The 26,038-nt window shown below is 35.9% G+C and overlaps 1 protein-coding gene and 1 long non-coding RNA gene across 2 annotated transcripts; both read left to right on the forward strand.

Annotated features, from left to right (window-relative positions):
- The first annotated feature begins 21,606 nt into the window (after positions 1-21,606).
- Positions 21,607-22,486, forward strand: LOC145550507 (uncharacterized). The gene is made up of 4 exons (XR_014086397.1): positions 21,607-21,826; positions 22,018-22,111; positions 22,223-22,290; positions 22,379-22,486. It is a non-coding gene; the product is annotated as an uncharacterized LOC145550507 (long non-coding RNA).
- Positions 22,487-22,491: 5 nt separating this feature from the next.
- Positions 22,492-24,632, forward strand: LOC145550506 (uncharacterized). The gene is made up of 6 exons (XM_081604411.1): positions 22,492-22,599; positions 22,695-22,757; positions 22,836-22,967; positions 23,052-23,096; positions 23,273-23,383; positions 24,471-24,632. Exons 3-6 carry the CDS (start codon positions 22,917-22,919, stop codon positions 24,630-24,632), a joined length of 369 nt encoding a protein of 122 aa, XP_081460537.1. The 5' UTR covers positions 22,492-22,599; positions 22,695-22,757; positions 22,836-22,916.
- Positions 24,633-26,038: the final 1,406 nt, after the last annotated feature.

The following is a 26,038-nucleotide window of genomic DNA, read 5'->3' on the forward strand; positions in this document are numbered from 1 at the left end:
ATATATTTTGATTTATGCAGCGCTTTTATATTACTGATGATTAGACATCTTCTCCCGCTCAGAGGAAACCACTGCGCATGTCTGGAGCTCCGCAGCGAGTAAAGGTGGAGCCGATGGGTAACAACAGACACTACGTCACGTTATGCTGGGATTTTACGGCGCCACCTTAAATCCCTGAACTTCACATTGTAACGGAAGAAAAGAGCAACGCGACTTGGATGTAACAGTAACGCTGCAGTTTTGTAGAAATGTAGTGAAGTAGAAAGTACAGATACTTACTGTAAAATGTAGTGGAGTAAAAGTAGAAAGAACCCATTATTAAATCTGCTTAAGTAAAGTACAGATACACGAAAACTCTACTTAAGTACAGTACTTCCCACCACTGTTTACAGCAGCGCTCCCTGCTGCAGCCCGCAACATCTCATGCAGATTAGCCAATGTAGAGAGGAGATGCAGCTATTTGATTAACCGAAGGGGGAAGTGGAGTCAAGTTCTAATCTAATGCTATTGGGGTCTTTAGAGGTTCACTGAAGTCAGCCATAAATATCTGGTGGAAATCACATGAAGCCTGGTTGATTTAGAGACGATCGTAGACATGGCTGGTATTGCTATTTGCTAATAAGGCATGCCCACATGCTTCAACTAGCAGCCGAAGCATGTGGCTTCGGCTGCTAGCTGAAGCCACATGTTTCAGCTAGCATGTGCTGACGCATGCTAGCTGAAGCATGCTTCAGCACGCTTCAGCTGAAGCACACTCACACATGAAATTGAACATGTCCAGCAACAAAAAGGTGTGTAAAGATCAAAATAATATTTACAAGGCATTTTGTTTATATTTGAATAATGGTAAACATCTAAATCCATCCTTCCTTTTTCCTGCACCCTTGTCCCTTAGTGGGGTCGGGAGGGTTGCTGGTGCCCATCTCCAGCTGGCGTGCAAACATCTAAATGTATAATTAAAAAACTTTGTTCTTCAGTTGTTTCAGTGGCTACCTGTATTAGCTGTGTGCAAGAATTCCTGCCGGTGTTGCCCGTACTGGATTGTGTTTGAGCTTCTCTTTATTAAATTATAATAAACATCATCATCGTCATCATCATCACCTGGGTTTCAGTGTTCATCCTCACAATCAACCACAAATCATGACAGTTTGAGTTTGGGGAGAATGTTTGTGCATCTGAACAGCTTGATTGATACTTTATCTTGTCACTTGTGTTGAAATTAGCTACATTGTGTTTACAGCAGCGCTCCCCGCTGCAGCCCACAACATCTCATGCAGATTAGCCAATGTAGAGATAAGATACAGCTGTTTGATTAACCTATGGAGTGAAGTGGAGTCAAGTTATAATCTAATCTTTAAAGGATCACCACAGTCGATCATAGAAAATCTGGTGCAAATTGGATGAAGCCTGGTTGATTTAGAGATGATCGTAGACATGGCTAGCATTGCTATTTGCTAATAAGGAACGTCCACATGCTTCAGCTAGCAGTCAACATACACAGAGTTCATCATCATTTTATATCAATTTGCACAGCACTGAACCCATTTGAGTGAAGTAAAAGAAAGACTTCCTGCAGACAAAAACAGGTGACTTCCTGTTGGAGGGGGCGTGGCTAAGGTGATGTCATCATATGACCTTGTGAATGTGATCAAGGCTGGCCAATAATGAGTCATGGAAAGTCTGATGAAGTTGTGACTTTTCCTGTAGAAGTTATTGCATTTTAGTATTTCATGGCACAAAGCCAAAGTTTGACACTTAGCCACGACCACACGCTTTGATGTACGAGAATTCTTTTGATAACTTTTCATCTTCAATGTCTTAAGTGTGTGCTGAGCGAGTTTGAAGTCTGTATCGTCAAAGCTGTAGGAGGAGTTCGATCAGATGCGACGTCTATGAAAAACCGGAAATGGCGGCTTTGATCCAAAATGGCCGACTTCCTGTTGGGTTTGGACCATGGCTCCAAGAGACTTTTTTGTACATCCTTACAAGATACACATGTGTACCAAGTTTCATAATTCTAGGTTAAAGCATGGCTTGGGGCTGATGATTTAAACTCTTCTAGGGGGCGCTGTTGAGACATTAGGCCACGCCCACCAAATATTGCACTGGATTACTGTCCGGAGTCGGATAAGGATCGATCTCAGTGAGTTTGGTGCAGCTGGACTCACAATTGTGGAATTAACAGCCAAACGTATGGACACGGCGTTACAGGTATATTCGCCACGCCGCCACGCACACCTGCTGCATCCAAAACAAACAGCGTTGGAAACCATAACACACCAACATGTCTTCTGTTTGTGGACACAGTTTCATGTTGATTAGGTTAAAGAGGTCAGATAGGGACCGATCACAATAAACATGACACTTCCTGTTCTAAGGGGGCGTGGCTTATGTGATCTCAAAATTTCACAATTGGGTCTTGTAGGGCATCCAAAGGTGATCACACACAGAAAGGTTGGTGGCTCTGTGAGTTTCTTTGTAGGAGATATAACTGTTTATTATTTTATGGTGAGTCAGTGAACTTTGACCCCTAGTATCACCCTTCAGCATGCACGAAAACTCACCGTTTTGATAACTTTTAATCGGGCATGCCTTCTGAACAAACTGACCAAGTTTGAAGCCGATCCATCAAAAGCCCTAGGAGGAGTTCGATCAAATGCGAAGGCTATAAACGGCCAAAATGGGGTGAAATTTGCAAATTCAATCCAAAATGGCCGACTTCCTGTTTGACATGCACTATGAGAACAATTATAAATTCTGAGTGCCTTGGGGAGTTCTACAAGTGTACCAAATTTCAAGTCTCTACAATAAAGTAACTGAATAGGAAAGGGTCTTTTGAAATTTTCTAGGGGCGCCGTTGAGCCATTTTTTTTGCGATTTTTGCGCGGACCTTAAAATACGTAAATTTTTCACAGTCTCTATGGGCCTACCAATTTTGGTGAGTTTTTGAATATGTTAAAGCCCCCAAAAAGGCAATTCATTTGAGGCGAGAAAAATAAAAAAAAAAAAAATAAAAAAAATTAAAGCTCCGCGGAGCATCGAGCGGCCCTCGCAGCCAAGCGCCGCTCGGCCTATAGCCACCGCGTGTTCCCAGCACCGCCTTCCCCCAGCCACCGCTGATGCTCTGACGGAGCAGCCGAACCCGCCCTCCTTGAATTTACTCAGTGTGTCATGTTTGGCTTTGCTCACAGACAATGCACAAAAGTCTGTTGCTGTTTGGCTGCAGCGATTAGATCAGGGGTCACCAACCTTTTTGAAACTGAGAGCTACTTCATGGGTACTGTGTCATATAAAGGCTACCAGTTTTACACGCTGTTCTGAAATAACAAATTTACTCAGTTTGCCTTATACATTATCACTAATGATTAATGATTCTCATCTATGAAGAAACTGATCACGTTAATGATTTCTAACAATAATTAGCCATGAAAACTAGGTGGGAAACAGATATCAATATTCAGCACTTTATCTCTTTTAATCTCAGTGATTGGGTGATTCTTTTTTTCGGCAGCATTTCGGCCTCAGGAGTTATGAAAAAAAAGTATTGTTTTAAGTTTTAAATATTTTGTTACAACTCTGACATGTTTAACAATAAGAAATTAATAATGGGCAAGCTCAGGATTGGATGAATTAATGATTACATTTTTTCACCATTGTCTCTGAATGTATTCCACCCTGTTATGAACATTTACATATGGACCACAAATAGTTAAACATTTACATTTTGAAAAATAATCACTTTTCTTAGAAAGAGTGTGTCCCTTTTACTATATAATATGTTTTATTCTTGAAATTGTAACACATCATGAAGTTACAAATCATTTATGACTGTATTGTAAAGAAAAATCTGTTTTTTTACTCATTATTACTGACAGCATTGAAAATATTGGTAATTTTAAAAACTTATACCAATATTTGCATTATTGGTCTTCAACTCCCAACAGGGCTCAGAAAAATTCACAGTACTTAATGTTTCTGTAACAATATTAATAAAAACATGTGTGGAATGGAACATAACATGGTGGATTGTCCCATAACAGGTTGGAAAATAAAAGTCTTTGATTTTAAAATCTGATTATTTTCATTATTAGTTGCAGGATTGGCTCTTTCAAGTCAAAGTATATGTAGAATATTTGTCCTGGCTCTATTTGGAAAGAACATGTGATATCCCTGTAGTGGATGTTTCCATGACATGTACTCAATGTTCCCCTCACAGGAGTCAATGGGGGTAACTAGTGAAATGAAAACAGACAAATGGCAAAGACATCTTATAAAACCTCAGACTACTCTGCAACACTATTCCATCATCTCAAAAATTTTTATATCACATAAAGTTATTTATTTTCACCCTAATTTCTACCTTATTTGGTTCATGAATATACAGGGAGGAACATAACAGTGAGGAACTTTCTAACTAATCTACCTGTAGCTCTTTATGTGGTCAACATTTAGCTAGCTAACCTTCAACAGAATTACAAACCTTTAATGACTAAATCTAACATTATGTTTTTTAAATTCTCATGAATAAACATTTTTCACAATCTTTCCTAACAATCTTTCCTTAACATATATAGGTTCAACATATTTAAGATAAGAAAAAGTACAGAGATGGTGACAGTTGAAGCTCACTTTGTTTTCCATTGTTGAATTCACATCAAAATCAATTGATGTCACTTACATTAAATGGTTTTTATGGAATTTTAGACTTTTTTAAGGCAGAAACTAAACATTCTAACAGGGTGGAAAGTTAGTACTGGGACATGCATAATATGAAGAAAATATCAAATGAGAAAATAGTTTCAGTAGATTAAATAGCATATTAAAATAAGGTTTAGTCCAGTCAATAAACTTATTGAAGAAAAACATAAATATATATATATAATATATATATAATATTATATATATATATATATATATATATATATATATATATATATATATATATATATATATAGCAGACAAAAACAGGTGACTTCCTGTTGGAGGGGGGCGTGGCAAAGGTGATGTAATCATATGACCTTGTGAATGTGATCAAGGCTGGCCAATAATGAGACATGGAAAGTCTGATGAAGTTGTCACTTTTCCTGTAGAAGTTATTGCATTTTAGTATTTCATGGCACAAAGCCAAAGTTTGACACTTATCCACGCCGACATGCATTGATGTATGAGAATTCTTTTGATAACTTTTCATCTTCAATGTCTTAAGTGTGTGCTGAGCGAGTTTGAAGTCTGTATCTCAAAAGCTGTAGGAGGAGTTCGATCAGATGCGACGTCTATGAAAAACCGGAAATGGCGGCTTTGATCCAAAATGGCCGACTTCCTGTTGGGTTTGGACCATGGCTCCAAGAGACTTTTTTGTACATCCTGACAAGATACACATGTGTACCAAGTTTCATAATTCTAGGTTAAAGCATGGCTTGGGGCTGATGATTTAAACTCTTCTAGGGGGCGCTGTTGAGACATTAGGCCACGCCCACCAAATATTGCACTGGATTACTGTCCGGAGTTGGATAAGGATCGATCTCAGAGAGTTTGGTGCAGCTGGACTCACAATTGTGGAATTAACAGCCAAACGTATGGACACGGCGTTACAGGTATATTCGCCACGCCGCCACGCACACCTGCTGCATCCAAAACAAACAGCGTTGGAAACCATAACACACCAACATGTCTTCTGTTTGTGGACACAGTTTCATGTTGATTAGGTTAAAGAGGTCAGATAGGGACCGATCACAATAAAACATGACACTTCCTGTTCTAAGGGGGCGTGGCTTATGTGATCTCAAAATTTCACAATTGGGTCTTGTAGGGCATCCAAAGGTGATCACGCACAGAAAGGTTGGTGGCTCTGTGAGTTTCTTTGTAGGAGATATAACTGTTTATTATTTTATGGTGAGTCAGTGAACTTTGACCCCTAGTATCACCCCTTCAGCATGCACGAAAACTCACCGTTTTGATAACTTTTAATCGGGCATGCCTTCTGAACCAACTGACCAAGTTTGAAGCCGATCCATCAAAAGCCCTAGGAGGAGTTCGATCAAATGCGAAGGCTATAAACGGCCAAAATGGGGTGAAATTTACAAATTCAATCCAAAATGGCCGACTTCCTGTTTGACATACACTATGAGAACAATTATAAATTCTGAGTGTCTTGGGAGTTCTACAAGTGTACCAAATTTCAAGTCTTTGTTACAACACTGACATGTTTAACAATAAGAAATTAATAATGGGCAAGCTCAGGATTGGATAAATTAATAATTACATGTGTTTTTTTCACCATTGTCTCTCAATGTGTTCCATCCTGTTATGAACATTTACATATGGACCACAAATAGTTAAACATTTAAATTGAAAAAATAATGACTTTTCTTAGAATGAGTGTGTCCCTTTTACTATATATGTTTATTCTTGAAATTGTAACACATCATGAAGTTACGAATCATTTATGACTGTATTGTATAGAAAACCCTGTTTTTTTACTCATTATTACTGACAGCATTGAAAATATTGGAAATTTTAAAAACGTATACCAATATTTGCATTTATTGGTCTTCAACTCGGGCTGAAAAGTGGCGCAGTTTGTAGAGTTGTTTCCTTGCAGCAAGGAGGTTCTGGGTTCGAGTCCCGGCCCCGATCTTTCTGCATGGAATTTGCATGTTCACCCTGTACATGCGTTGGTTTTCTCCAGGTATTCTGGTTTCCTCCGACAGTACAAAAACATGACTGTCAGGTTAATTGTTCTTTCTAAATTGCCCCTAGGTGTGAGTGTGTGTGTGCATGCATGGTTGTTTTTCCTGTGTTAACCTGTCACAGACTGGCGACCTTTCCAGGCTGTACCCCGCCTCTTCCCCGGCACGCCAGCTGGAAATGGGCACCAGCAACCCTCCCGACCCACTGAGGGTCAAGGGTGAAAGGAGATAGATGGATGGTCTTCAACTCTCAACATTGCTCAGAAAAATCCACAGTACTTAATGTTTCTGTAACAATATTTAATAAAAACATGTGTGGAATGGAACATAACAATGTGGATTGTCCCATAACAGGGTGGAAAATCAAAGTATTTGATTCTAAAATCTGATGATTTCATTATTAGTTGCAGGATTCGCTCTTTCAAGTCAAAGTATAGGTAGATTATTTTTCCTGGCTCTATTTGGCAAGAACACATGATATCCCTGTAGTAGAATTTTCCAGGAGAGGTACTCATTTTCCCTTCACAAGAGTCAATGGGGGGTAACTAGTGAAATGAAAACAGACAAATGGCAAAGACATCTGATAATACCTCAGACTATTCTGCAATTCTATTCCATCTTCTCAAAATTTTATATTTCACTTAAAATTATTTCTTTTCACCCTAATTTCTACCTTATTTTCTTCATGAACATACCAGGGTGGAACATAAGAGGGTGGAACTTTACTAACTAATTTACCTGTAGTTCTTTATGTGGTCAACATTTAGCTAGCTAACATTAAACCGAATAACAAACTTTTAGTGACTAAATCTACCATTATATTTTTAAATTCTACTGAATAACCATTTTTCACAATCTTTCCTAACAGGGTGGAACATAACAGGGTGGAACTTTCTAACTAATCTACCTGTAGCTCTATATGTTGTTAACATTTAGCTAGCTAACCTGTAAAAGAATTACAAATCTTTAATGACTAAATCTAACATTATGTTTTTTAAATTCTACTGAATAAACATTTTTCACAATTTTTCTTAACATGGTGGAACATAACAGGGAGGAACAGGTGATCACACACAGAAAGTTTGGTGGCTTTGTGAAATTCTTTGTAGGAGATATAACTTTACTATTTTATGGTAGTCAGTCAACTTTTACCCCTTGTATTACCCCTTCAGCTTCTATGAAAACTCACCAGGCCATATGTTTTGATGCGTTCGGCAGCCCTCCCAGGCAATGCCCCAAAAATCTGCAGTATATTGGGACATGTAGCAAAGATATCCAGCTGTTTTTTTAAAGTAGGGGGTGCACTGGAGTCAAATTACAATTAAACTGTATTTGGATGTTGGGATTATGTATTTTGAATAAGAGACGATCATAAGCATATGGCGAGGGATTTCCATTTTTCCACGTCCCCACGGTCAGTAGTCATTCACTGAGAGTTCATCATCATGTCATTTTATCTCAGTTAGCAGAGGATTAAACACATATGAATTAGACAGTAAAAGTAAGGCATAAAGCAGAAAAAAACATGGGAATTCCTTTTGGAAGTTGGCGGGGCTAGGGTGATTTCAGCAATTGACCACCTAAGTGTTATGAGCAACTTTTCAGAAGTGAGACATAGGAAGTCTGATGCAGCTGTGACCTTTTATGTGGAAGTTATTTCACTAATGTTTTATGGCGAATAGTCAAAGTTTGGGACGCCCATATTTTTTGATATACCGACATTTCTGTTATAACTTTTTACCTTTAATGTTTCAACTTTCTGCTTACTGAGTTTGAAGTTTTTATTTCAAAAGCTGAAGGAGTTCGATCAGATGCGACACTGTTTGAGACACAATTTAACTGCTAACTAATTTATCCCTCACCCAGCAGTGCAAGAAGCCAGGTTTCTCAAAAAACATCACAAAAGGCATTGCTCGTTGAACTTGCATTTTACTATTTTGCATCCAAATACACTCTATGTGTTACTGGGTGTGACTTTGTGTTGGGGGTGGGAGTTGCTTAATGTCCGGCCCCCTGCTAATTGGAACCTTTCAGACTTACATACAAACAGGCAGGTTTCCTCACTCAGAGGTCAAACATTCTTGGTGATATTTGGAAGGAGTTTTTCAGACAGAAAATCTTCTCCACAAGATGAGGTAAGTGTTCAATGTAAACACTTTTTATTGTATGAAAAGGTATATGCTGACAAAGTGTCCTACTTCCTAATTTTTTATCTTTTTTAGCAAAGTCAAGTCAGTTGTTCACGTTGTAGTTCCTAAACAACAACAACAAGTACCATTTAGGAGAACATTCACACAGCTGAAGAAAGGTATGCTTTTGGACAATATTTTAATAAGTTGCATACTGAAAAGAAAATAAGAGTTTCAGTAGTTTAAGAGTGGTTGCTAGTTTAAAATATAACATGCAGTTTCTTTTTTAAATTTAGTTTACATTTTTTTATGTATATTATGATGCTATTCATGAGTGAGAAATGAAACACTGGAACCATCACACATTACTTTTCATATATATATATTCATATTTATGTTACTTCTTTTTTATCAACACCCAACTCAGTCTGGATTCTTGGTGACAGTTATATCCGACGAAGTAATCACCGTGCAAGGGATACTATTGGGAGCAACCTTGGACTAACCGCCCATGTTGAGTGGTTTGGCCGAGGGGCATGTGTTGGAACTCCCTACTTGACGTTTTCCACCAGTGCCTTGAAGGAAGAACTGTTGCAGATGTACTGGTAATTCATTGTGGTGGCAATGACTTGGGCAAGGTGAAAAGTGTGCTGCTTGTCAAAGCAATGAAGAGGGATCTGGAGTACCTTCAGAAAAACTTTCCACAGATGAAGATTGTGTTTTCTTTAATAAACCAAAGACGTCATTGGAGATACGGACCTCCTGGGAAGATGGAAAAAGCAAGGAAATTTGTTAATAGTGTCATGCATGCTTTTGTTTTGGCTTCTAATGGAATATCTGTACGTCATTCAAATATAGTTTTTGACAAGCCAGGGCTATTTTTGGAAGACAATGTTCATTTAACTGATGAGGGGCATGATTTGTTTTAAGTGGTATTGTTAAGGGTCTGAAAGACCATGGTCTTTGAAGTGTGTTAGATGTTATGTTGTATGTCTTTGGTTTTACGACAGACTTGTGACCTTTCCAGGGGCACCCCGCCTCTTGCCCGGAGTGTTAGTTGAAGATGGGCACTAGCACATCCGGACCCCAGTAAGGGACAAGGGTGTATAGAAAATGGATGAATGTACTTTTTTTCAGGTTTTTCAGATGTAATCTCAGCTGGAATAATTGTCTAGGTTTTTGTGATGTTTTGTTAACATGTATTATAATTGATTTTGGATTACATGAAGCAATACTTTATTAAACAAAGCAAACTTCTCTAATTTTGTCTTTCTGCACTTTAAAAAGAAAAAGTTGAACCAACTTAATGGAATTGCTTCTATGGGTAACAATCAATTGAATTAAGTTATCCAACTTAATTTATTAAGTTTAACCAATTCAATATATTATAATCATCCAACTCAATTTGTTAATTTAAAACAAATGTATTAAGATTGAAATAACTAATTTAAGGCAGTTACTTCACATTAGAGTCACATTCATACAGCAATATCCATATTGGCAGGAGGGAGCTGGAATTGAACCTAGAACCTTCTGATTATGAGACAACTGCTCTACCCACAGAGCCACAGTCACTGGGGAATGTTTCCTTTGTAAGTTTGAGTCATGGTCAGAGGTGGGATGCAAATATTTAACTTAAGTATTTAAAGTAAAGTCAAAGCAAAAAGGTCCTTTAAGGAAAAGATTTGTAACTTTAAACGATTCTCTAAAAAGTGGTTTTGAGCTGAAGTTCATCTTATGCACTTAATTACATTAATTTATCTTAATTCTTCTGCTATGCTAACTAACTTTTTTCAGGTCATGTAACTCAAAACTTACACTAAATAGTTGAACCAACTTAATAGAATTCCTTCGATACGTAACAAGCAATTGAATGAAGTTTATCAAACTTAATTTATTAAGTTTAACCAATTCAATATATTCTAATTCTCCAAGTCAATTAGTTAATTTTATTTAAGAAATTTATTAAGTATGTTTAAGATAACAGATTTAAGTCGCTCTTACTCAAATCATTTATTTCTTCTAATAAACATTCAAAATATTTTTGTCTTGATTCTACAGAACGTCAACTCAAACTTTTAAGTAGTTCCAAACTAAATATTCTAAAAACTCATTTTACAGTTTCCTGTATTCTAATTTAAAAGTTACAAATCTTTTCCTTAACGGATCTTTTTATTTTACTTTATTTGAAATACTGTCGTCTTGTAATGGAAAGGTTCTAGGTTCAATTCCAGCTCACTTCTGCCATGTATTGATATGGATAGTGGTGTGTGAATGTGCCTGTAATGTGAAGTGCTTTGAGTAGTCAAGTTATTGGAAAGTGTTGTGTAAGTTCAATGATTTGAGTAAGACTGAGTTTAATATTTTATCTTAAACATACTTCATACATTTTATTAAAATACTTAATTGGATGATTAGAATATATTGAATTGGTTAAACTTAATAAATTAAGTAGGATAAACTTAATTGAATTGCTTGTTATCCATAGAAGTAATTCATTTAAGTTGGTTCAACTTTTTCTTTTTAGAGTGTGTTTTAGAAATGTGTTGCATTAAGGAAATCGGAAAAATGGATTTCATATTTCATTCAAGCATTTACTGGTGACAAAACATTTACGGAATGAGTTGCAAATGCGCACAAACTTATAGCAAAACTCATGGGTTATATTTTGTGCTTTATATAGAAGTAAATAAAAACAAAACCAATATGAAAATAGTGCTTTTATAAAGTTTTGAAGTGAGTGCTGTACAACAAAATTGAAGTGAACACTCGACATGTTGTCAGTGTTTCACAGAAGCCTTTAAATGCGTCACATGCTTCCCTGATCCACACCTGGACTACTTAGGGTAATCAGTACATATGCCATCTAACATTTTGTTTAGTTGGAGTTCCGTCGAGTTTAGTTGCAGAGGACACGTAGAGGTGAGTGTGTTTAATTATTTTTTTGTTATTTGAAAATAAGTGTTCAGTCTGTTCTTTTTTCTTCGTCACTTTTATTTACTTCTAATCTTTTCTTTTCTAGAAGATGGCTCACTGTTCCCCTGCAAAGTTTGCAGTGTTCTCCAATCCTGAACTTCACTGTTTGAAGCAAGAGGCTCAGGTCGCTTGTGTATGTATTTGAGATGTACAAAGTATTTTTTCGAAAGGATTGTTATCAGGTCATGTATTGATGTTAATTTTAGATAGAATTATCTTAGTAATTGTTGGACATAAATCATTTTTAAAATGTGTTTCAAGAAAATAGGTGAGGGGTTCTGGTGAGGGATAGAAGCTGTTATTGTTGAAATGTCTCCCAGTTTAGTTGGTGGGAGGAGATTTTACCGTTTGAGTATTCCTGCTTAGATGGGTAAAATGTCATAGGTTTTTTAACAATACTTTAGATTTCTATGTTTGTAATGTATATTATTACATTAATTTATGTTTTCCTATTATATAAAGATGTAAGAATAACATGTACATGATAGTTGTAGGAGTACAGGTGGTATCTAGATCTCTTTTATAAACTGTAAAATTACATTCATTATTAAAACAGTATTTATCTCTAAATATTTATTTTAGGTAGAAGAGTAAGAAATGGTAATGGTTTTAATGGAATAAAAATAGGTTTTAAAAGATTTAGTAAGTAGTATAATAATTTTTGGAGAGGAATTAAGCATATGACAAATAGTTAATGTTATTTGAACTATTTAATATAATTGTATTAGAGGTTTTCTTTATTGTGTATTTCAGATTACATAGGTTGTTTTTAGAAGAATTGCTGGCAATCTTCAAATGGATAACCCAAGCACTTATTTCTGTTTATTTGTACAGTCATGGCCAAAGGTTTTCAGAATGACAAATATTATATTTCACATGATCTGCTGTCCTCTTGTTTTAATGTGTGTATTTAAGATGTTTTCATCACATACAGAAATACAATTGCACTCATGAGTAACAAAAGCTTTTATTGACAGGTAGAATGAGTTAATGCACCAAGTCAGTATTTGCAGTGTTGACCCCTCTTCTTCAGGACCTTTGCAATTCTCCCTGGCATGCTCTCAATCAACTTCTGGACCAAATCCTCACTGATGGCAGTCCATTCTTGCACAATCAATGCTTGCATTTGTCAGAATTTCTAGGTTTTGTTTGTCCACCCGTCTCTTGATGATTGACTACAAGTTTTCAATGGTATTAAGATCTGGGGACTTTTTAGGCCATGGACCCAAAATTTCTGTTTTGTTCCCTGAGCCAGTTAGTTATCACCTTTGCTTATGGCAAGGTGCTCCTTCATGCTGGAAAAGGCATTGTTCATCACCAAACTGCTCTTGGACGGTTGGGAGAAGTTGCTCTCGGAGGACATTCTGGTACCATTTTTATTCATTGCTGTGTTTTTAGGCAAGACTGTGAGAGAGCCGACTCCCTTGGCTGAGAAGCAACCCCACACATGAATGGTTTCAGGATGCTTTACAGTTGGCATGAGACAAGACTGGTTGTAACAGTCACCTTTTCTTCTCCCAACAAGCTTTTTCCAGATGTCCCAAACAATCGGAAAGGAGATTCATCAGAGAAAATTACTTTACCCAAGTCCTCAGCAGTCCACTCCCTGTACCTTTTGCAGAACATCAGTCTGTCCCTGATGTTTTCCTGGAGAGAAGTGGCTTCTTTGCTGCCCTTCTTGAGATCAGGCCTTGCTCCAAGAGTCTCCGCCTCACAGTGCATGCAGATGCACTCACACCTGCCTGCTGCCATTCCTGAGCAAGCTCTGCACTGCTGGTAGTCCGATCCCGCAGCTGAAACAGTTTTAAGAGACGGTCCTGGCGCTTGCTGGTCTTTCTTGGGCGCCCTGGAGCCTTTTTGGCAACAATGGAACCTCTCTCCTTGAAGTTCTTGATGATGCGATAGATTGTTGACTGAGGTGCAATCTTTCTAGCTGTTGTACTCTTTCCTGTTCGGCTATTTTTCTGCAGTGCAATGATTACTGCATGTTTTACTTTAGAGATAACCATGGTTCACAGAAGAGAATTACCAGCCTCTTTTTAAAGTGTCCAGTTGTGTCATTCTTTCTTAATTGTGATAGATTGATTTCCATTTCTTTCCTCAAACACCACACCTGTGTTAATGGAGCGAAGACTGAAACAATGTTAGCTGGTGCTTTTTAGGGAGGGCTGCAATGAATTTTAAATGTGTTTGGGGGATACAGTACATTTTCTAGGCAAATATTGACATTACAATTAATTGCTGTTAAGCTGATCACTTTGTATAACATTCTGGAGTTTATGCAAAGTCTCGTTAGACTTTGTAAATATTAACTTGTGAATTGTTCTGAAAACTTTTGGCCATGACTATATTTATGCAATTCTTTAATTATCATTATTTAAATGTTTAATCATGGAATAGATATTGGAGAGTACTTTATGCTTTTTTGATATATGTTCCTTGTTAATTCAAGTGGATTGCAGTGTTCAATAGTACAGTGTCAATGTATTATCTGCAAGTCTAGTTGTGTGGAAGTTTTTCAGCTTCTGTTATGTTTATAAGTTTTCTTCAATAATTCATAATGACAGGTACACTTATTAGGTTTTTTTCAAATGTTTATATTATTTGTTTATACTCTTGTATTTTCTTACTATTTTTCATAATCAATTTAAGTACATTTCATATACAGCTGTTAGAGTTATGGAGTATAGCCTATGCCAGTCATTTCATTTCTATATTTTTTATCATTGTGATGATTTGTTCAACATTAGTGTTTTAAAGTCGAAATATGTTAAATATTACATATATATTGTTTTTATTTTCAGTACCTTGTGAATGATGGTGTCAGTACCAGAGAAGACGTCTTCAAAAATGTGTGTCATGTCTTGACAAGACATTTACTGCCTTGTCTCAAAGGGAGAGGAAGTGCAAGGCGTTAGAAAAGAAGGTGGAATTTCTTAAGGAACAGTTGGAGAAAGCTGAAAGGCAATATTCAAATGCTCAAAAGGATTTGGACATTTTACATGCGTGTGCGGCATTTTTTGATGACGGTAGGCATTTAAATAATTTTTAATGTTTATGAAAGATATCATTTAGCATGTAGAAGAAAAAATTAATTTATAAGATATCAATTTATAAGGGTCATTCACAGATTAGTTCTTTTTGTGAATGAAAAATTGGGTAATTCAATGGGATCTTTGGTATTTGCAGTGCTTATGAAAAATATTTTCTTAGATTCTTTCTGTTTCTTCATGTAAAAATAATTTCTTATGAAAGAGTTTAATCATAAGAATTATAAAAATTGAAAATATAGAAGTGAAAGTTTATCTACAAAATAACAATTGCATATATTTAGTACTTTTATAATAATGATAGTGTAAGTCGGATTCTTTTCATATATCTTAATTAGATAGAGATTATTTTTCCAAAATGTCAAATGCTTGAATATATTTAGGTGTATTATATGTTTTTGTGAAATGAATTAAAAAAATTAACATTTTGCAATGTTATTGTGTTCACTTCACAAAAAAGTACTCAAGGATAAGGTGCATAACCTCCGAAGATCAGGAGAATTTCATGTTTAACTAAAATAATATGCGTAATTTCCAGGGATTAAAATATTGTAATTGCCTTACTTTATACCTAATTTTATTGTAAAAAATTTAGAAATACATGTGAGAAAGTTGCTGTTTGTACATATAAATATATTTGTTTTGGATATTAATTTAGAAATAGTTGCGTTTGTTTGAAGATACAACATATTTGTAAGAAAGTAGTTCTTTAATTTTGGTCAATTGTTTTGTATAGTTTGTGCTATATTTGATCCAATGTAGCCCATAATAATGTTATAGTTTATATAATATCTGTGTGAATTTTATTATTGTTATGAATATATCTTTAAAACAACAAGCAAATAGTCAAGTGTTAGTCATTTATGAAAGGTTAAAAATTACAGCAGGTGCATTTTACATAGGTCATAAAAAATCAACTGATCAGCAGGTTTAAAGCAACTTTGCTATGTTTTGGATGTGGTTTTTGTGAGTAGTAATCATGTATTTTTTTTTTAGAATTCAAATTATTTTGGAAATATATGCATTAGTTTTCAAATAAATTAAACATTATGTAATACTTTTTGTAAAGTTAATGTTAGAAAGCAAGAACATTGTAAGACATGCACATATGTTAAGGAATAAATTTTTCTTGCTTAGTACTTCCTATTTTTCATGTTGTTGAGTGTTGGAATAGGTTTGTGTAGTATATTCAATACAGCATTTAATCTGTCTTTAATTTTTTTAATGTTAATATTTTGCAGAAAAAAAGGATTTCTTCACTCAGACTGAAGATTTTTCTGTGGATGATGTTGAAGGCTTGATGGAAGCAGAGGCAACGTGTGATCAAGATAATTAACGTAGTGAAATTTTTTTTCTGTAAATAGTTTTGGTGTGAATTTGTTTTTTGGTGTGTTTTACTATTATAACTTAAGTATTTATAATAAAAGTGGTTTGGTGTGGAGTTGTCTGTTTAGTAATTGTTTTGCTTTTTAAATATTTGTGTAATATTATAAAAGAACATCGTCTTTCAAGGTTGGAAACAACAGTTTTTAAGGCAAGCATTTTAGTTTCAGGGACAGATAAAGTGAGATATTTCTAGATTAGTGAGTTTTCATAAATGGTGAGAGATTAACTGTTTTAAGAGTTTTTTATGTCGGATTTGCCATTTTTTTGTGAATGTTAAGTATGTAGTGCATATGAATAGCTGTTCATAATCTTGTGGATATTTCTAATTTCATTATGGAACAGGATTTAGTTCAGGACATTTTCTAGGTGGTTTCTTTGTTGACTGGGGATTTATTTTTTGAGTGGTGTAAAGAAGTTTTTACGAATGATTAGTAGATCACAGCAGGTAATGGAACAAATTCATTAGTAATTTTCACAATGTTTTACAATCATTTCTAAAATAATTGTAATATTAGAAACATTATTCATAAACCATTTTTTAACAGGGTTAAAATTTAGGTGGTACATTCTTATTAGGTGGTAGGTTTTGTAATGCACTTTAAAGGTACCGAAATGTTTTATGGAAAATGGGTTAGATCAACAAAGAATAATACGTATTTTATTATCTTGCTATTTTTTTGTCTTGATTTGTAATGTTCATTTTGAATATTAAGTAATAGTTTGCATTGTTCAATATAATTAAGGTATTGAGTTAGATCAACAAAGAAGAATACTTTAAATTGTTATAGTGTACAAGGTGTTTTTTTACACAATACAAAAATTATTTGTAAGGAGTAAATAGTTTTCATTTGCTAAGATAGTGAAGGATTTGTTTGGTGAGTAATAACATTTCACTTTTTAAATATGGGCTCACTTCATAAAATCTGCTTTATTCATTCAATGTAAAATGTATAATAAGTTGAGGGTGAAGTACATGAATGTGATTAGGATACACTGATACAATTAAATGCAGTAATAAAACAATTTTGTTTTATTTTATTCAAACGTCTTATGTCATATGTATTTATGCTAATTCTGATGTTTTATCCATCTTATTAGTTTCTCCTAAGCTGCTTTACGTGAATGATGTGCGCGATTTATGTGTCAAGCCGGAACACCTATTTTTTTTACGTTACCCTAACGCTGTTCCGCTTTTGCCATCCCCAATCACTAGACTTTAAATCGTTTTGCAGAGCTCCCTGGCAATGCACAAAATATCTGGTGCAGATAGGGCCATGTACTGAGATACAGCTGTTTGATTAACCTAGTGGGCACAAGTGTGGACCCTTTTTTATAAGGCAAATTAAAGACAAAATGAATTCTGATAATCATAGATCGAGAAAAGTACATTATAGTGGATGTTAAGTAGTCATAGTTTAAAAAGTAGTCATTATTTCATATGCATGTCCAACAGGGACTGGTTTATATGCCATAATATATTTTCACAAAGAAATTGTTATTCAGTAATGCAACATGAGTCAAAGTTATTAGAGCCAAAAGATCACATAGAAACTCCCGGTTTACTTATTTTATAACAGTCTTTCCTCCAGTTTAAAAAAATCATTAATATTTCGACTTAAGTAACATACTCCTAAAGATCTATCATTTATAATATTATTATGGAAATTTAAAATACAAAGGTTGATATTTTCAATCGTCTGATTCATGAGATCATTTCCCGACTTTGATATTTAATTATCTAAATAAGCAATTCTCCATTATGAGATGCATAGTAAGGAGCCTAATGAAAGAAAATAAAGGTTAGTTCAAACTTTGAGACCAAAGGTTGTAACAATGTTTTTAATGCATGTGATATTAAAAACATGCAGAATAATCTAACATATCAGATTATTCTGCATATAATCTGATATATTATTTACAGAAGCTCTTAGCATGACTGTTCCAGAAAGGAAGGTTAATAGCTGGAAAAATCACAGTATAACTAGATACATAATTTTATTAAACATGAAAACAAACTTTTATTATTAGTATATAAAAATAGCTAGTTAATTTAATAAAAAGAAGTATGACTTGTATAAAAAGAAATGTACATAAATAATGAGGAAAAGTAAAGGTAATTATATCAGAATTATATAAATAACTTTTTAAAATTGTTTAGAAGTTTTTTGGGTTTTTCATGATTCTATAACAGAAATTTCTTTGGAGATTTCTGAAGTAGTATTCCAAAGCACAAACGTATTTCTTTACAATATATGGCATATTTCAAAGGCCTTTTTAGTCTTTTAAAGTTACTAACAATTTTGTGCATGTAATCTGTAATTCTTCAGGCAATTGAATGTTTTTAATGATAGTCATATGAAATGGAATGTATGTTACAACAGCTTTCCAGAGAACCTAAAATTTTTCAGGTAACTTTATAGATTGCTTCATGGCATTAGGGAGGGGCTCACAAGGAATTTAAGAGATATTGAATTCTTAGTCTTACTAGTCAACGCATATATCGTAAATGTTCATTCTAGATAGTCAAAATGTTGCTTTTTAAAGTGAAAATGCTTTGTAAGATACCTAGAATGTTACACATGAAACTGAATGTATGATAAAACTGCTTACCATAGCCTTTGCTATGCTGTTGCCTTCAAATATGGTTTGCAGCGAATGAGGAACGTGTATAGTCCGGTGACGTCATGCACAGTTTGCTCTATTGGTTGAAGTAGAGTTATGCTGTTATGTCATTGGTTGGTTTTTTTAAACAATCGGTTGAGTGGCCATTTTTACGGTCTTCCTTGAGAAATGAGTCAGTCTTGTACAGACACGCTCTGAGTTAGCTTCGTGTGAGCTTCGAGTTAGCAAACTTTTCAAACACCAGACGGAACTTTACTGAATAGCTTTTAAGCATATTTTGTTGGTTCATCAATTCTTCGAGGATATTTTCGTCGAGGTAAGTCCTTGCAGGTGTTTGTTAAAGATGTTATGACTGACGTTTGTTGCGTTTGAAAATAAGTGTAGAGCTTTATTCATTTGCATTAACTTAAAGGCTGGTGGCGGCTAGCTACTTGAATGTAGTCGGCTCGTAGCCGCTAGTTACTTGGATGGAGTTGGCTTGTAGCGGCTAGCTACTTGGATGTTTTCGGCTTGTAGCGGCTAGCTACTTGGATGTTTTCGGCTTGTAGCGGCTAGCTACTTGGATGTTTTCGGCTTGTAGCGGCTAGCTACTTGGATGTTTTCGGCTTGTAGCGGCTAGCTACTTGGATGTTTTCGGCTTGTAGCGGCTAGCTACTTGGATGTTTTCGGCTTGTAGCGGCTAGCTACTTGGATGTTTTCGGCTTGTAGCGGCTAGCTACTTGGATGTTTTCGGCTTGTAGCGGCTAGCTACTTGGATGTTTTCGGCTTGTAGCGGCTAGCTACTTGGATGTTTTCGGCTTGAGCCGCTAGTTACTTGGATGTTGGCTTGTAGCGGCTAGCTACTTGGATGGGATGTTTTCGGCTTGTAGCGGCTAGCTACTTGGATGTTTTCGGCTTGTAGCGGCTAGCTACTTGGATGTTTTCGGCTTGTAGCGGCTAGCTACTTGGATGTTTTCGGCTTGTAGCGGCTAGCTACTTGGATGTTTTCGGCTTGTAGCGGCTAGCTACTTGGATGTTTTCGCTTGTAGCGGCTAGCTACTTGGATGTTTGGCTTGTAGGCTACTCTTGATTTTCGGCTTGTAGCGGCTAGCTACTTGGATGTTTTCGGCTTGTAGCCGCTAGTTACTTGGATGGAGTTGGCTTGTAGCGGCTAGCTACTTGGATGTAGTCGGCTCGTAGCCGCTAGTAGCTGCTAGTTACTTGGATGGAGTTGGCTTGTAGCGGCTAGCTACTTGATGTAGTTGGCTCGTAGCCGTTAGCTACTTGGATGGAGTTGGCTTGTAGCGGCTAGCTACTTGGATGTAGTTGGTGTCCAGTGTAGTTGTATCTATTTCTACTATAATATAGAAGTTAATTCAGAATATTGTACACCAAGCACCTTTTTGTAGTGTTGGATTCCAGAGTACAGTAAATCTTTATCCTTTTGCTTAGGGTTCGAGTGGATTAAATGGAAGAAAAGTTTCTTCAGAGCTACCGTAGACTTCCATATTACTGGGTTGCAGACAAGTGTTATTTACCAGGCGGAGAATTCAGATGTTGCTCAGGAAGAGGATTTATGCAGTTTAAAAAATGCTTGCTAATAACATTAGCATTCAGGCCTTGAAAATGTTCATTAGTCTTATTGTATAAGATGAAGTTTGTAACACCAAATGGTTATTTATAATTCATTTAATGCTGGGTAAATCCCCAATATTATATCAAGTCACTTTTGCCAAAACATTATGGATCATATGTTAAATTGACACCCTTACTTAACTATAATTTAACTACACTGACCCATTTAGGGCTTAAGCACATAGCTATGATCCATTTTGCTCCGTTTTTAACTGAAAAAAACCAGTTACTGATTACCATCTGCATTTTGGTTCATTCAGGTTGTGTATCTGTAGTCGATATTTTTAATTAGTATAATACGTGATATTCATGAGAAACATGGTAGTATCCTCATTCAAATTTGAGACTTGATGGGTATTTTTGGATTTAATTCATTTTTAAGGAAAATTAGGGGTTTTAAGCTGTGAAAGCTGCGTTTTGAGGTTGCTTTTTTGTTTGCTTTTAGAATTAACTATTTTAGTTGGTACATTTCTACTGCTGGATATCTTTTAGTGATTGTCATTTTACATAATGTAAATTATGAAAGCTATGATTTAAAAAAATACATTTTATTTTTATAAAAGCAATGGCAAAAATCTTTAAATTTGTGGAGTGATTAATATTTTTGTTTTAATACATTTTTCAATTATATTGCTGTCATCATCTATAAATCTGTATGCCACTGAATCCTTTAATGTTTAAATGCAGATGCCTAGAGGAAAATCTTATCGAAGATCTCTGGCTGCTCTCCGACGAATGGAAACAGCTCGAGTCCGAGTAGGAATCCCAGTGACTTCCAGTGATTTGTTTCACGTCGGTATTATTTTAATTACATTTTTAAATGTGATATATTGTATCATATGAAATATTCAGAGTACATATTTAACTTGTTTTAAAATACTTATTTCTATTTTTGCTTGTTCTTCACCAGGGAGTGGAACCGGCTGGCGACATCGAGTTAAAGACTGGCCCTCTAGTTCATTTACCAATCATTGTCACAAGCTTGTAATTCCGGAGGAGCGCTCTGATGGAAAAGTAAGTGTAATTAGAATTCATTTCAAATGGAATGTTACATATTCTCATCTTTCTATGTTTTTCTCTGTTTTAAAGTTTGTGCTGCTGATTGGCGCGTCTCATCTGCGATCGTTTGCTGATGGGATTGTTAAGATTCGGATGGGTGCATTGATTTTGGAGTGATGTGCACTCCTGGTGCGTCTGCAGCTGACTTGCGCATTGAGGCCTACCATGCTGTTGTTCCCCGTCAGCCTGATGCTGTCTGTGTGATGGCCCTTCAAATAATCTTACTGCATCCCTTAATCCAGAGGAAGCGGGAGAGGAATTTGAAAAGTACCTTTTGACCGTCTTGTATCGTTGGCCTAAGGTATGTACTGTGTTTTTAGCATGAATGTAAAGCAGTGTTCATTAATTTTAGTTTGCAGAGACCACTTTCTAGCATGTTTTAGGTATTTCCCTTCTGCTAGACATATGTAAATGCAGAGCAATGGTCACTGAGGTGTGGAATTCAGAAACGGTGATATAAGCATAAATGTTTAAATGGGTTGTTTTTCTTAGGTTTTTTGTACTGGCTTCCCCCTGCGCTTGACTGAATCCCTAGAGAAGCAAAACTTGTTTCAGCAAGAATTTCATCGCAGGGCAGCAAAGCTTGGTAGGTATTTAATACGTTTCTCTTTGGTAAATGTATTATAGGTCTTTGTATGTTGTGTTGGTGAACGGAATGTATGATTTTTTTATTTTTATTTTGTCCTGGTCTTTTCAGGTATCCCCTATTTTCCTGTAGCTGACTACTTTCCTCTGAAGCGTCTCAATCTGTGGAGCCCTGATGGCGTGAGTACATAGTCATTTTCAAAATAGGAAGGTAAAATTGTGCATTTCTATGGAATGTTAATTTTATCTCTCATTGTAATGTGTGCAGATCCACCTCAGCGATGACCACGGCATGCCCATTCTCCAGAAACTCATGTGGATGTTTGCTTATCGATATCTCGAAATGTCAACTCCAAAGCCACCGGTACAGAGTCAGCAGCTACTGGTTACAAGCCAAGATTTGTTCCTCGCATTGTCGTGAAAGGGGAGGAAAGAAGAGTCCCATCTTTGCCATCTTCAGAGTGGACTCTTGTGAGATCTGGCAGAAAGGTATCGATATATTTGCAGTTTCCTTGCAGTAGAAGAAAGATGTTTCTTTAACTGTTAAATATCTTAAACAACTCATATGTGCTCTATCTTTACAGAGGAACCACTCAGGGGAATTGGAATCTTCTGATTCACTGAAGACAAGGGTGGTTCATCACAAGGTATTTGAGGCTTGTAGCGATTTATAAGATCTAATTGTAAATGTTACTGGTATCTTAATTAAAATTTTTATTTTGCAGATTGATGGGACTCCAGTATCGTTAAGAAAGTGTTCCGTTCTGTTGAATCCGTCCCGTTTTTCACCTGATATCTTGGTTGCCATGGAAACGGTCTCTCCATCAGACCTTTCAGATGTTCACACAGGCAATGAGGTAATTTGCAGAAGACTGGTAGTACCATTTACCATCTTAGTATTTTCTTTTATAAAGAATCCAAACCTGAAATGTTTGTTATAGACAAAGTCTGTGGAACATCAAAAGAAGTCAGCTGGGAGACAGCAGGTTTGTGAAAGCATAAGTTAATAATTTGTTATTGTAGAATAAAAGTATTTTGCAAATTAAGGTTTAATGTATAACAATATTGAGTTGTGTTTTAACTGAAAACACGTTATATTGAATCTTTGTTGACTTTGTGCAAAGCAAGTTTAATATTTTGCTTTGGTCTCATTTGGTTTTAGGTTGAGGCTAAAGCTAAAGTAGCCAAGATGTCTGTCTGCAATGTGCTGCCTTGTGAATCTCAGGAGATGTTGAACTGTCTTGGTCTGTCGGCGAGTCCTCCCAGCCAGTTGGTATGTATTGTGATGTTTATCGTTCTGTGTAATAAGAAAATATTTTCTAATTGTCATAAAATCTAATTTATTTGGAATAATACAGTATAACTTATTTGTTTAATGTGTTATGCATAATGTTGGATATGTTTCAATCCATAAGATTGAAACGTTACATGTAAATATTTTGCAAGGACAGATTATCTGTACAAAAAGTAACAAAGTGTAAGCAATTAATCAGAATCCCTCAATGAATTACTGAAATGTCAATTGACTATTTAGATAATGCAAAGTATTTCTTTGGATTGTAACAATGTTTCAGATGTAGTGTTAGCTTGAGTAGATGTAGAATCTCTAAAATAAGAGGAAATCTTAGTATATTTTAGGCCAAAATGCTCAAGAGATCGTGCTTATTTTGATTAGAACATAAATGCAGTAGAAAAGGGTGAGGTTTCAATTGTGTTGGAAGTGTTTGTACATTTTTATTTTTTTGGATGTAGCAGTTGTGCATGTCTTTCTTAAATACGTTTGAAGGTAATGTGCTAAATGATGTCATAGTTTACTGGAAATGCATCATTTGTTTGGAGCTTAATGGTGACTGCTGTGTTGGCACAAATATGTATATAAAAAGTAATGTTACATGTGGTATACTATGTACAAAATGAAATATAGATGGGTATCATGTTTAATGTTATCTGATTTGTCTTTTGGAGAAAAAAGTAATGCAAGCTTGCTTTCTAACATATTTTAGGAAAGAACCAGACTGTAGATAGAGTTAGACTGTAGGAATGTTTTGTGTCTTCTGACATTTATAACCAATTAACAGAATGCAAAGAAAAACACTGATTGCAGGACCACTGTAATACACATTTTAGCTGGAACCTCTCTACAATAATCTTTAATTGCTTGTACATGTTACGTATTTATGTTGTAAGAAATGCTAAAATGAAACATTCAAATTATGTGCATATATTTTACAATTATTTGAGATTATTGAATAACTTAAGTAATTGTTTTGTGCAGTTCCGCTAAGCATTTTTCATTTAAGGAAAAAGACTTAATAAAGTGAAAATATAGAAGTCTTAACGTTTTTAAATTTCCATTCTAGACGCTTGAGAGGAATGATTGGCAGTGCACGCCGACGTCATCCAAAGGTAAGACTGATCTTTTATGTAGGTGTTCGGAGGGGTTGCAGTCGGCTCTTGTCCCAGGGACATTTTTTGGTAGTAATCGGTCTACATCTGGGACCCTCATGTCTGCAGTATTGTAGCCGCAATAAAACATCACATTTCTCCCATTTGTACCTGGAAGACGTCAGATGTAGATGAAGTCTCTGTGCAAGGTCGCAAGTTGGCGGAATATATTGCTCGAGAAAGACCAGCATAGGCTTAAAGCCAGAGTTGTGCAAGTTGGTTCAAGATCAGACTATTTTTGGTGGAAAGTGGAATGTAGGAATTTGTGACATGGTGACATGTGATTTTGACCAGGAGGGGGAACTCTTTGAACTATTACAAATGTATTTGATGAGAAATGGAATGTGTATCTTTTGTCTTCATGATGCAACTACCTTGGTAATCCAGCATGGAGAGTACTTTGCTGTTGTAGACTTTGGAACACGGAATTCGGAGGGCTTAGCATCAGAATCTGGTACGCCTGTAGTGGTGTTTAACACAAGCTTACTTGATTAATGGTTCATTTGAACAAACTTGGGGAATCCTTATATGCAACCGGATATGCAATCTATGCCATTTCTGTAAAAGAGATGTGCAGTAATATGGAAACATGCACAGCACTGACTGAAGACACACATTCTACAGATGCATGCCATGCTTCCAGTAGCCATGTTGCATCATTCAGTGGGTCATTTCATCAGGGTGATGATCGCTTTACATATGGTGGACTTCAGTGTGCAGCCATTAGTCTTGTTGCTTTAACAAAGCACACACTGACAAGCGTTTTTTCGTGGAATATGAGATATTGGACGATGTACTGACTGTAGGTGATAAGCTGTACACAGCTTTGCATGACGGCCATTTAATCAGTGGTGGACATGAGCTTCTTGCTATTCCAGATTTGCCTGAAAATATTCATGTTGATGGACAGCATTTTGAATGTTTTATCATGCAGATTATGCTTCTGGAGATGTGGATATAGTGGGAGGACAGTTAATAGAGGAGGTGTGCTTACTACTCTCTGGGATGGATTGAGTAAGATGTGTGGAAAGTATGAAACCTGCTTTATGACAGTATGTGGCAGTACTTGTGCTCTCATCAGTAATAGTGGGCGTTATGCTATTGTAGACTCCCATGCACGTAACAATGAGGGCATGGTAGATGCACATGGTAAGAGCGTTGTTCTTTACTTTAACTGTATAGATGATGTCTTTGCATATCTTACAAGGCTTTCTGCTGAACTGAATGTCACTCGGAGGTTTTTTGAGATCAGTGGAGTTGATATTGTTCAGATGGACTCAAGTAAAAGTGTATCTGAACATTCAGCTGCTGTTCCAAGTAGCACTAGTCTGTTTGAAGGGAGCAATGGTGATATACAGGAGGATTCTTATGGAGGACATTCATTACAACTGCAAACATCAAACAGGGATGATGGTGATGATGATGTGGTTGTTACTGATGTCCAAAATAAGGAATTGTATTTTAACCCCATCTCTGAAGACAT

The sequence above is a fragment of the Poecilia reticulata genome, unplaced genomic scaffold, assembly GCF_904066995.2.
Source record: "Poecilia reticulata unplaced genomic scaffold, P_reticulata-male-v2 Scaffold_61, whole genome shotgun sequence".
NCBI classification, from domain to species: Eukaryota; Metazoa; Chordata; class Actinopteri; order Cyprinodontiformes; family Poeciliidae; genus Poecilia; species Poecilia reticulata.